At 37.0% G+C, this 13,150-nt stretch overlaps 2 protein-coding genes across 2 annotated transcripts; one reads left to right on the top strand and one right to left on the bottom strand.

Moving 5' to 3' along the window:
* The first annotated feature begins 664 nt into the window (after positions 1 to 664).
* On the top strand, positions 665 to 3,859 carry LOC112529097. The gene is made up of 3 exons (XM_025140173.1): positions 665 to 979; positions 2,034 to 2,375; positions 3,371 to 3,859. Exons 1-3 carry the CDS (start codon positions 665 to 667, stop codon positions 3,857 to 3,859), a joined length of 1,146 nt encoding a protein of 381 aa, XP_024995941.1.
* A 1,050-nt stretch (positions 3,860 to 4,909) lies between these two features.
* LOC112529356 (UTP:RNA uridylyltransferase 1) lies at positions 4,910 to 12,489 on the bottom strand. The gene is made up of 6 exons (XM_025140609.1): positions 11,336 to 12,489; positions 8,605 to 8,973; positions 7,473 to 7,696; positions 7,316 to 7,379; positions 6,172 to 6,368; positions 4,910 to 5,354 (listed from the first exon to the last, which is right to left on the bottom strand). The coding sequence occupies exons 1-6, from the start codon at positions 12,449 to 12,451 to the stop codon at positions 5,144 to 5,146; spliced, it is 2,181 nt and encodes a 726-aa protein (XP_024996377.1). The 5' UTR covers positions 12,452 to 12,489; the 3' UTR covers positions 4,910 to 5,143.
* Positions 12,490 to 13,150: the final 661 nt, after the last annotated feature.

Here is a 13,150-nt window from a genome sequence, read left to right as displayed (position 1 = left end):
CATCTTATGTATCAAAATAAACGTTCTGAAAATACGTTACTAAAAAAAATCAAGTTATGCAATTTGCCCTTTACTCTGATATATAAGATTGATATATATTTTATAAATCCTAGAAGCATTGGCTCAAAAGTTGCCAAAATGCCCCAAAAAACCTTTAACTTTCAACTCAACTTCAAATCCTCCCCCTATGTTTTATAAGTTGGAATACTAACCAAGATAGATTTTAAAACCACAAGGGTGTAAAGTCTTGATTTAAAAATGTTGAGGGCTGTAAATGCAAATTACTCAAATTCTTAAAGAATATATAAGAAATTTTGGAACCTAATTCCCAAACCCCATAAGGGTGTAAAGTGTTGATCTAAAAATGTTGAGGGGTATAAATGTAAATTACTCAAATTTCTTGCAAGAATATATAAGAAATCGCAAACCTAATTCCCAAAGACCCCAAGATCTTCATCCTTCTTTGAAGGAAAGAAGAAGATATATCTTCATATAATTCATATTATTTATCTCGTTCTGCAAGGATGTTTGCCTTCTTTTATTACCCCAGATAAAACCCATTCGTCTGCATTTTGGCCCGTTGGTGGTGCCACCGAAGGTGCTCTTAGCCAAGACCCATCGTGCGAATAGATCCCTTGGCTAAGAAGCCAATATGTTTCAATCTATGAGAAGATTGTGCTCAACCAACGATGACGAAAAAGGGTTGGAGACATTATTGGAGATATCCATGCCGGAAAATGTGTTCACCAACACGGGCATGAACGCCGCAAAAAGATGGCAGCAAATGCGCAATCTTTCGATGACGCACCATGCCCGGCTCACCAAGTGGCTCACGGCATTGTCGACCACCAGCGATGGAGGTGATGGTCCAAAAGACAAACAATTTATGTACCTCTTGAAGATTGCTAGCTCGTCGTTCATCCCATTCCAGGTTCAACTTGATCGTACACTCGAAATGCCCGTAAAAGATGGTTCCATTGTGAGCATTTCTTCCTCAGATTTTATACATTATTGCCTGTTTCTATTTTTAGAAGACTCTAATTCACAAGCCGAATCATAAAACATTTTAAAACCAAATCAAACAAACCCAATATATCCCAACCGAATGTGGGGTCCTCCACTGGGAGGGTTGATATGTATGTAGACCTGACCTCTACCTTAAAAGGATAGAGCGGTTGTGTGCATGAAGATCCCTGACTTGTACATATTGTGGAAAAGGATTCGAAAAAGAACTTGAATCATAAAACATTCTCTATACCTAAAACAAATTAAAAGAAACTAATTTACAAACCCTAAAATAATAGCGCAAATTGTACGAAAATGCAACGTATTTTGGTTAGATTCCTATTTTATATAATATACTTTCAAAACCTTCAGTTTGATACCTTTAACATGATATCTCAAACATTTAGACCCATAGTATGTCATACAAAATAAGAATCAGACCAAAATACGTTAGCATTTGCCTTGCATTATCATATATGTAAACTAGGTATCTAAATGTCTAATACGTCACATCTGGGATGCATTTAGTACGCGGACGGGACTAGATAGAACTAGACTGGACCGGACGGACAAGAGTGAGGTAGGCGGATGAAAGATTGTAAAATGTTTTAGGGTTCTAATCTGACATGGGTAATTTAGTAATTTCTCAATCTTGTACATCTCCTTGACTTTTTCCACCTATTTTCATGAAACAAACTAACTGCATTTTTGTTCCACTCGGTACGTCCTGCCCAGTCTAATGTCACACCAAACATGTATTGTTCTGTCCTGCATACCAATCGCATCCCTAAGGTACAAAAATGAAGATTTTGATGGTACAATAAACAAAATAGGTACCAGACCAAAACACGTTGCATTTACATGCAATTTGCCCAAAATAATAGGTAAGTTAGACCCATATTTACAATGTACAACAGTTGCTGCATACAAGTATTTAAGCATGAAGATGCTGAATGAGGTTATCATGAACATGAAAGCAAACAATACAGAATTTAGAAAACCAAAAAACTTATGATCAATGTCTACAGGAAGCATCAATGGCAAAATACATCGTACGACACTACATAGCAGCAACCGGAGGGCATACTGCCCTAAACTCGGTGAACAGTATGTCTACCGTATGTCAAGTGAACATGACACAAAGCCAAATCCTTGGTGATGGTCAAGAGAGCCCAACCACCAGACATATTTCTGACTCGGGTGCGTTTGTGTTGTGCCAAAAGAACCCTAATTTGTGGTACCTGGAGCTAGTGGTTTCTGATTCCACGGTGAGTGCTGGAAGTGACGGCAGCGTGACCTGGAGCCAGTCGTCTTTGAAGCCTTCTCAGTGTTACCGAGGACCTCCAAGACCACTACGGCGATTCTTTCAGGTAAAGTTTTCTAACATCCCCAGGCTTATAAAATTGCCGGGTTGTACAGTGAGGTAGGCGGGTAACGTATTGTGGATAGTTTTGGGGTTTTAATTTGACATGGGTAGTTCAGTAATTTATCAATCTTATCTCATCTCCCTAATTTTTGTACAGTACAAGTATCTCTACATTCACTATGATTATGCTTATAGAACTCACCAACAAATCCTGCCATACTAGCCGTCGATCTGCTTTCCATGTTTACTAGGATGCTAGCATGGTGCCATTGTTCATGCTACGACATTTTTAAGAATGTATTTGGTATGCAGGACAAGACAAAAATGTTAAAATGACCAAATTGCCCCTAAAATGTTGTTTAAATAATTTTATTATAAAAATTAAAATTGGTATTAATAATAATATACATATATAGGGTCAGGTTCAGCGGAGAACCGCAAAAAATTGAAAAACTGAGGAACACCCTAGTAAGCATTTACCTGTACAATATGCACATGTGCATACAAGCAACTTGTAACTTTTCCGGTATGCACATGTGCATAACATGCACACTTGCATAGAAACCAGGAAACATCTTCACTCACATGTATACTGTACCGACGAATGACTATTAGGGTGTTCATCATTTTTTCATCTTTTTGGGGGTTTTCCCGTGAACCCCTCTCTCTCTCTCTCTCTCTCTATGTGTGTGTGTGTATATATATATGTTTCTAATATATATATATATATATATATATATATAAACAAATAATAAACTTATATATATATATAGTTTTGTACCATGAAATTGGGTTTTTGTCCCACCTCATTATTGTCCCAAATCATACATTAGATTGCATCGTACAACAATAATAAATTATCATCAGGACGCCTATTTTGAATTTCCGCATTTACCTCAGAAGTTCCTCTCAACTCTCAAACTACACAACCTTTTTCCTTCTGAAGGGAAAGATTTTACGGTAAATTGTTCACATAAATTTCGATTTTGATGATGACAGGGCCTAGATCCCAGATCAACCACCAACCTATTCTTGAGCACGGTTTGCGTCGGAGAGAAGGTGATCATGAACGAAGATTGTTTCATACTTAAACTGGACACAAGCCAAGATATCCTAAACGGACAAAGTACAGCAAACACGGAGATCATGCACCATACCATATGGGGCTATTTCAGTCAAAGAACGGGCCTCCTGATTCAATTCGAAGATACTAGATTGGTCAAAATGAAGTCAACAAGGAAGACTGGTGATTATTATGTGTATTATGAGACAAGAATGGAATCATCCCTTGAAGATTACAGACAAATAGATGGGATCAACATAGCACATTATGGGAAAACGGTGACGACAATTGATAGATACGGGCATGGCGAGAACGTGAGATGGAAGGTCGAGGAGACGTGTACAGTTAAAGAGGTGGAGTTCAACGTCTGTTGTTTATCAACCGATTCTTTCTTGCCTCCTGTGGATGTGAAAACCGAAGAATAAGAAGTTGGGTGCTAGCTAGCTAAAATTTTCTGTATATATAGGTTAAACTGGACATTAATTTTCCGGATTCATAACCTAGAATCACTCAACCTTCGGTTTCGGTACACTCATTGTTTCTGAAAATTTTCTCCATATATATATATATAGAGAGAGGGAGAGAGCGAGGGAGGTTCAGAGGAAAACCCCCAAAAAAATAAAAAACTGAGGAACACCCCCGAAAAAAGGAAACTGAGGGAACACTCAGGTAACCATTCATCTGGACGGTATGCACATGTGCATACAAGTAATTGAAGCTGTTTTTTGGTTTTTATGCACATGTGTATGTCATGCACATGTGCATATCGAATGTGCATACCGCCCAGATGAACGGTTAGCACAGTGTTCCTCAAATTTTATTTTATTTTGCGGTTTTCCCCTAAACTTGACCCTACATATATATAGAGGTTAAACCGGACACTAGTTTTCAGCTTCAACCATGATTTATCCACCACTCTCCCTTCGTTTTCAATATACCTTTGTTGTTTCTGAATTTTTATCACTATGATGACCTCTTTATAGTAAGATCCCACATTGGTTTGGGAGGGGAACAAAGGTTGCCTTACAAGGGACTGGATACCTCTTCTATCAGACAAATTTTAAGACCATGAATCCAAGTGTGTACAATGCAGACAATATCAGTTACGGTTATCCTGGGATGTTACAGATAGTACCATCAAAGCTGGGAACAGGACTGGTGTGCGAGCGAGGACGCTAGGCTCCCAAGGGGGTGGATCGTAAGATCCCACATTGGTTGGGTAGGGACAAGGTGTGGACTAAGCAGACAATATCTACTACGGTTAGCCTGGGATATTACATTAACCAGCAAGGACGCTAGGCTCCAAGGGGGTGGATCGTAAGATCCCACATTGGTTGGGGAGGGACAAACTGTGGACTAAGCTGACAATATCTAGTATGGTTAGCCTGGATATTACATTATAGACCCTACCACTAGCCTACTCATATGAGTTAACAGCATTTTCAGGTATGCAAACAAAAACAAATGATAATTAAAACAAAAACAAATGATAATTATAGCATAAACAAATTAAATACGCAAATCTGTATGAAACAGTTCTTTACAGAAGAGATCATAAGATCAAATCCATAGATAGGAAGCCTAATAAAAATATGCAAAAACACCAGCACATAGAAAATCGGGCAAGGAATTTACAGGTTGTAGGTCTAGAGATACTTACCAGCGACTACCAACATTGTATTTGGGCTATGGGCAAAAATGGTAGCAACTCAACACGGAATATAGGGCTCGAAGAGCTTTACGCAAGGATTGGGATCATGCTGCATAATTTCTGCAGCCCGCTCAAATTCCTCTCTCAAGACACGAATGCTACGTTTGTCCACCACTCGACCCAGATCATGAGATACCTCAAATGGATCTTCTATGCATATCAAATGACGGTCATTCCCGATCCTCCTAGTCCAGTCTTTTGCACGTTTGCTGTTTATCAAATTAACACAAATCAGAATTCTGATTTTCTTAAAACACAAAAGGGTCGTGCCGTCCAAGTGTGACAGAATTGCAGATCATGCCTAAACAACTATTATCGCAAACAGACTGTTCCCCGGTTCTAGAATGGCTGGGCTCACGTGCCTCATAAACTAAAAGTGATGTCATGTTATGTTACTCTTATACGCTGATGTTAAAGTAACAACATTTTGCTTTTGATGATATGGTTTGAAAGTTCACATTATAAAAGCATGCTCGATCCAATCGGGGGATCGAATTGATTATAAGAACATGAGTTTAATTAGTCGATTTGACTTTTATTAACCAATCAGAATTGCCTCCCAGGATCTATAATTGCCTCGGCAAAATAGCCCCATAACTTCGGGAGAAGGGGTGCCTCCTCATAGATACATATAGAATTCTGCCGAAAGCCGTATTTGATGAAAGTAAGGGGTTGTTTGGTTGGTGTTCTATCAATTCCTGTATGGATAAAGTTGGTTTTCTGTAATGGAAAAAGTAAGGGGTTGTTTGATTGGGAAGAGTTTTTTTGGGAGGGTTTTTTTCATAAATGGAAAAAGCGTGTTTTTTACTTGGAGGGGGAAGGTTTAGAAAAAACTTGGCTTTCTCCATAAAGCTCCCTCCTAGAAGCTTACTGAGTAAGCCACTTTCTATATCATTAAGCCACAACCAAAAAGTCATGTATAGCTAAGCGAATAAGTTGCGAGTCTCCTTAAGCTCATTAAGCTGCTAACAAGCAGGCCCAAAATGTCACATATGGTATAGTAGAGAATAAGAATTGCCGACTGACCTTACTATGCTTCCGGTACGAATAGATATGACGTCATTTGCATAATCATGACAATACGCCCAATAGTTGAAGAACGCCCAAACCAACTGAGCAATACCTTCACCATTGCGAGATCCAAAACCTTGAAGTTTCTCCACTTGATCAAAGAAAGAACACTTGACATTATCCACATTTACTGAATAAGTTATCTCCATATCCTGATAAGAAAAATCAATAAGCCAGCTTTTATGAAGGCACAATGCGACTGCTTTAAAGCAAAACATATGCATGTACTGAGTGCATGATCAAAATGAGAAGATTAGTGTATGACATTCATGAATTCTTAAACAGCAAGACATGGAATACGGGAGCCGGGAGGTGTAATTTTGGTTTCTAAAAAACATCCAAGATGAAATTCACAAATCGTGAATCCAGAACCAAACAATTGATTTTTGAACCATTTTGTTTGGCTTTTCATTGCAAACCCAACCCTCTTTCTGGTGAAAATGCCAAAAAGAACACCATGACTTGCAAGAATGAGCAATTTTTGCCAAGTAGTAGAAATTGCAAAAAAGCACATTTGTGTTTGGCACTTTTTGTGAAATGTAGTAAATTCTTATGGAAACAGCAGCTTGTTTGCACTGAAAACCAAGTCTGATGGTCAAAAAGTCAATCACCCACCCATTTAAAATTTAAGTTAAAAATCAAAAATACAAGTACAATTTGTCTCCTATGCCCGCAAATAAGGAGGTAAGGCAAGGAGTTGCAACAAAATAAAAATGTGATTGGGCTCGGATGTGTGTTTTTTATATGCTTGATAAGTCCAATTTGGCTTATTACATAATGAGACTCACAGCTTATTTGCTCAGCCATACATGACTGTTTACTAATGGCTTAATGACATAGAAAGTGGCTTATTCAGTAAGTTTTCACGCGGGAAGCTTTATGCAGAAAGCCAAAAAAATTCCAAACATGTCCTCAATTAAAGAACACGCTCCAATCTATGAAAAAAACCCTCCCAAACAAAAATCTTCCCAAGCTATAGAGACAGATGAATCCACAAAGACAGCTTTATCCATATAGGACTTAACGAAAAACTAACCAAACAACAGCTAACTGCTACATTTCAGAATCCTATAAGGTAGTTTATGGAAAGATTAAAAACCTGCAGACAGGGAAGGATGGAAGGCGAACGCTGCTGTAAGAAATGAATGCACATCAAAACATACCTGAAAAGCAAATACAAAAATATATATATATGTTCTGAGAATAAGAGAAAGGGAATGACTAGAAATATGGAAGAAGAATGTGGTTTAACTCACGCATAGCTGGATAGGGTTCCTTGATAAGTTTCGTTAACTCCTCTCGACTTCGCCCAATGTTTGACAATAAAGGCCAATTGTCGCAACCTTACATCTATCTTCGAGTAATCTCGAAGAAGTTTTGTATTTATAACGGCAAGCAAGTTGTTTACACAAATATCACAAGAGATTCCAGTGACCGGATCCATAAGCTTCACTATGGGCACCCTGGCACGAGTCAGCGCCTGCAGATAGCATAAATCAGAACCAGCCATAACGGAAGAAACCATATTTTTATACATATATATATATATATATATATATTATACGTATATATATGCTAGGTCCCAGTAAGCAAATTTAAGTAGGATTTTAAATTTACAGGACTAAGAGCAATTTAGCAGATTTTTGTGTTATCTTAGTCCATGTCCATTAAAGCGTAAATAAATATCAAATTTGAACCCAAATAGAAACAGGCAGAACCTTTTTGGCATAAATTCATTAGGTGAAGTCTTTCCGCTCTGTAACTATGAATCCATAAATAATATTCAGACCCATTATCATTATTCCAATTGATAGATCATCTTATGATGATTCATTCCTACTTCCAAATATCATTTTCCATTAATGACAGAGATTTATTTATAAAGATTCGTCTAAAAATCCTGTTAAATTATTAAACCACCATTGTCATCACCCCCTTGTTGAAAATTTAAAGTAACAAACATCAAAGGCTGTTACTGCTATGTTGTCATTAAATAAAAACCAAGTTAAAATAGATAGCGAATTAGCTTCAGTATCTCAACATTCTAGCAAAAAATTGACTAAAAAATGACTAACCATGATGCAATTACCCCAAAAAATAATTTATGTGAGGATTGTGCTAAAAAAATGTATCAAGTTTTTTAAGATAATCTCCTACCAAAAGCTATGTCTACCAAACCATAATTATCAAAACAACATGAATTTCTAAAAATAAACAGGCCAAAAAAGTTGATCTATCACCTATCTTGGGTTGAAGCATCGGATCAGAACTTTGTGAATATTTCACATGCACACCCATCTATTTTCTGCTTTGCTAATAGAACAAGACACAAACTCTAAAAGGACGAATCTACCCATTTAGAATAATTAAATAGGACAGATAATGCACCTGAACATTTTCAAGGTTATCTGATTTCAATATGTCAGCTAGCCTCAACAAGATTTCCGATTTGTTGATGTCCGCATCCCCCATTGCAAGGCAAACATCAATGTCGCTTTTACGAAACCCGAATGAGTTAGCACATGATCCATAAAGAAACAACCGAGCTCCAGGCCATTCTTTCTTAACATGTTTGTCCAATAACGCCATAAGTTGCTTCTGCTTCTCCTTCTCTTCCTCTGCCGGTATCAAGGATTCGTAAATTGCCAGAAAAGGAGTATTTAGCCTATTTATATCCCCCCGGCATTCTGTATGACTTCTATAGTTCCTCATTCTCTGGTTAACTAGCCATTGGCCCCTCTTATCTGACCTGTAATCCTGATAACATATGACAAGAGATGCTAATCAATCTAAAGAAAACATAAGAAAGAAGACCATGAAGCGAGCGAACAAAAACTCATACTACTACATGCAAATGGTACAGAAAAATGCAAAAAAGAATGACTTTTAAGAACAACCAATAACCATTAGAAAATCAATTTCAGAACCATACAAGTGCCTTTCTTTAAAGAGCTACAATGGAAGTTCAATTCCTATACATGAACCAATGACTTCTAAGAACAACCACATTTTAATTAACCACTGGAAGATCAATCACAGAACCATACAAGTGCCTTTTCTTTAACAAACTACTAAATCAAAAGAGTAAAGAAGATGCATCCAAAAGGTACTCCATCTCCCCATGGCAAACAAAACATCAATCTTCGTTAACATGAAAGTCCAATTCCTATTTAAATCATCATGGTTAATCTATGATTTCATTCATGAATCTTCCCTTTGTGGAGGTAAAGAAAATGGACCAATGACCTGATAGACCATCAAAAAACAAGCTTGTATGCATATGAGTAACATAACTCAATTGGGCCTGATATTTATATTTGAAGCCAGAAGATTGTATTCATGTTCTACTGCTTGGATTTTATTTTTCCATCTAAAAGATAATATTTCCAGTCAACCTAAGCATATTTAGTATAACTAGTGGAGTACCCATGTGATGCAGCGAGAAACTGAATTTTTTTATTAACGCTGATACTGAAAATTAATGCAATTCCTCATTAAAAGAGAATTCAAAATTTATGTTTGAACAAAATAGAAATTACAATCATATGAAATCATACACATCTATACATAAATTGATAAATATGTAAAATTGTTTTCAGTTTTTTGGAAACCCATGCCTTAAGATAGAAATCCACTATGTGAAAATTTATTACAATAACGTAGGCTAATCTCTCAATCCATCCCCCAATTACACCCAAACTCTCTAAAATCTTAATTCACTTTTCTTCACTCTATAACAAGAGAACAAGAAAAAAGAATCAAATACTTAAAGTGCATTGATTTGGTGCTTTAGTACCGGAAACTTTGACTCCTTTTATAAGCATGGAACCCACTCCACCTTCTGTTGTTCCACCTATAGGGGACATGCTTTCATGTTTTTTCCTTTAACTTTAGCCATAACTCCTAATGTATTGATGAATGATGATTTGTATTTAATGCTTCATAGATATTGTACTCTTCAAAATTTAAGAGTTACTTTTACCTGAATGTTCTATAAGATAGTCTAGATATGCGAAAAATGTTAAAACCACAGAGACTAATATCTCAAGCCACCCCCATTAGGCCATTACACTGACTCTCCAAAGATCCAACTCAGCTAAACAGGAGAATTACCAGCTCCCTTATATTGGATACAGACAATTGCTTCTGATCTACTGCATGGATTTTGTTTCTCCATCTACAGGATACACTTTCCAGTCAACCTAAGCACATTTAGTATAATATGGCTCTAATTCTGTGATTTACAGAAGCAGGACAAGCACGATCGCTGATATAACGGAAATTGGCAAATTCTTGGTCTTGAAGGTTGGTGACCGATCAATCAGTCTCTACGAACCAAACAACTCTAATGATGATGTTTGCTAGAGTCTGAACATTCAAAAACAGAAAGGAAAAAATAATCCTCGATGTATGAAATCTTATTCCAGATTACAACCTACTGGCGTAAGATACCAGAAAGGCAGAAACCGAACACTTACATGAGGAAAAACAATTCAGGTTTTTAGCTCCAAGACAAAAAAGATGTCACACCTTAAAAGCCAATAATCACTATGAGATTCAATCTTGATTGCAGCAGCCGATATATTAACATCCTCATCGCTGTAGAAAACTAGTTTCAACTTGACAAACTAACACAACCACATCTCAGGTTTTTTTTTAAGTGTATATATATTATATATGGCAAATACTCAGGCACCCTCCTCACCTTTGGTGAGGTTTGAGCCTTTGACCTCATGGAGGTTGGGCTCAACCGGTAAAATAAATACAACTAGGGCAATGGCCCTTTGAAAGATCAGCTTCGGTAGCATGGAGGTTGATGTCAACTAAATCAGAAGTGTTTTGTTGTCTCTAGAACAGAGAACCGATCAGCAACCAGCGACCGAGCAAAAGAAACTCAAAAACTGTGCTTCTATCGTATGAAGGACAGGAAAGGGTCTGTTTATCAGGATGCTATAAGCACTGCCTGCATCAGTTTACTATCTTTTCTAATATTTAATACTGGGTGTGGCATATATGTTATATGTATAACAAAAGGAAACATCATTTAAATACCAAGACTTGTACCAAGATATCCATCAGAGTACTTATAGCAGACATCACAATACCAATAAACATTTACCTTATCTCGGGATTTAGGGACCTTCTTTATATCATTTTTTTCATCTGTTCCATCTTCAAGTAGTAAATTATCAACATGTTCGTCTAGCTCATCCAATTCCCTTGCATCAAGCCCATTGTTCCTCGATTTTAGTTCATTCATAGCATGTAATGTCATCATGGACTCTTCAACATCAGTCGCAGGAACCGAATGAAGATTATTTCCTCTCGATGGACCCGGGTCATCTAGCTGATTAATAAACCCACCCTCACCCGAACTCCTTTCCCCAATGTGGAACCTTTCTCCGTCAACAAACCCGCCGCCTGAACTCATAACATCTCTGTGATTTCCCTTTCCCTTGTCCACGCTCTGTTCTATATTCCTCTTCCCTACAGTCCTTGCCTTGCTTGAAAAACCTGGAGGCGGTATCCGCCGTGCTTGCTGCTGTGAAGCAGCTTCCGTTGACCTATAATTACCAAATGCCAATGAACCAATTTGGACATTTTGCTTAAACTCGGCATTCCTCTTAACATCAACCTCTAAACCGTTCACTCTACTGTTCCCAACACCCAATTCTCTCTCCTTCAACAAATGCTTCTCAATATTAGCCAGATCGTAATCCAAATTACCATTTTTTGACACTTTAGAGCTTTGAATATCAGGATACAAAGAACCAAAAACGAGCTTATTGTGTCGGTCTTGCTGCTGCTGCTGCTGCTGGTTTTGGTGGTTACTGTAAATAATTCCAAGCTTTGCTAGATCATCAAACACTCCCTGGTTGTTGATCGGGTGGTTATGCATGAAATTCAAGGGCCAGTTAGGGTTTGGATTGATGAGATTGGGATTAGGGTTAGGGTTTTGGGGGAACCCTAACCCTTGATTGAAGTAGTTATGAGGTGGGAAAAGTGAAGGGCGGGAGGGTGGGAGATAATCGCTACCATGAGATGGGAAGGGTATGGAGGGTCCAACGGCGGCGACGGCTGGATCGTGAGGTAGTGCCGGTGGCGGTTGTGGTGGTTGTTGTTGGGTATTGGAACGGGGATGCTGTGGAGGGTTTTTGAGCAAGTGAAGAAGGAATTCACCGCCGTTTACAGGTGGTCGTGGTGGTGGCGGAGCATCGCCTCCACCGCCGGCCATGGTTTGTGGGTGAAGGGGTTTGAAGACAGATCAGGTGAAGCCAGTTGAAAAAAGTATAATGCGAGAAAGATTGATAATACAAAGAGATCAAAGGTTTCTCTTTCTAATTAGTTTCAATTTTTAATTTTTTTTAATAATCATAATCAAAAACCAATTTTTAATAACGAGAAGGGTACTCAGACAATGTAGCAAGATAAATCTCAATTTTAATGTTTAATTTTTATTTTTTATCACTATCAGTATAATACGGTTTTATGTGATTTTGAGAAAGCGATAATGTTTTTATTTTTGAATGAGATATAAATTTTGAAAATGTCATAAAATTTTGAAATAAATATATCAATATTAATATCAAATTAACTATTTAATAGTTCTCCTTTTTTTGTGTAATTTTTTTAATTCAATTTTTTATTATAATTTAATTTAAATTTAATAATAATGTAATCTATTTTTGGTTGGATAATATAATTTTTTATAAAGATAATAATCAAGTATTTTGTTATAACTCAATGATTATCTTAATTATATTTTAGATTTTCTATATTTAAAATGTTATGTTTATCATGTATTTGATTATATTGATCTGCAGCTAGTTATACAAATTTAAAAATAAAGCTTTAATAAGTTGTATTTACGTAAAATTACTTGTATTCTTGAATTTTAAGTAATATGCATCAATAAACAATGCATAAAAAATGG

Source organism: Cynara cardunculus, assembly GCF_001531365.2.
Source record: "Cynara cardunculus var. scolymus isolate 2C chromosome LG 16, CcrdV1, whole genome shotgun sequence".
NCBI classification, from domain to species: Eukaryota; Viridiplantae; Streptophyta; class Magnoliopsida; order Asterales; family Asteraceae; genus Cynara; species Cynara cardunculus.
Note: the sequence above shows the minus strand (reverse complement) of the source record. Positions and strands in the feature narration are given on the sequence as shown.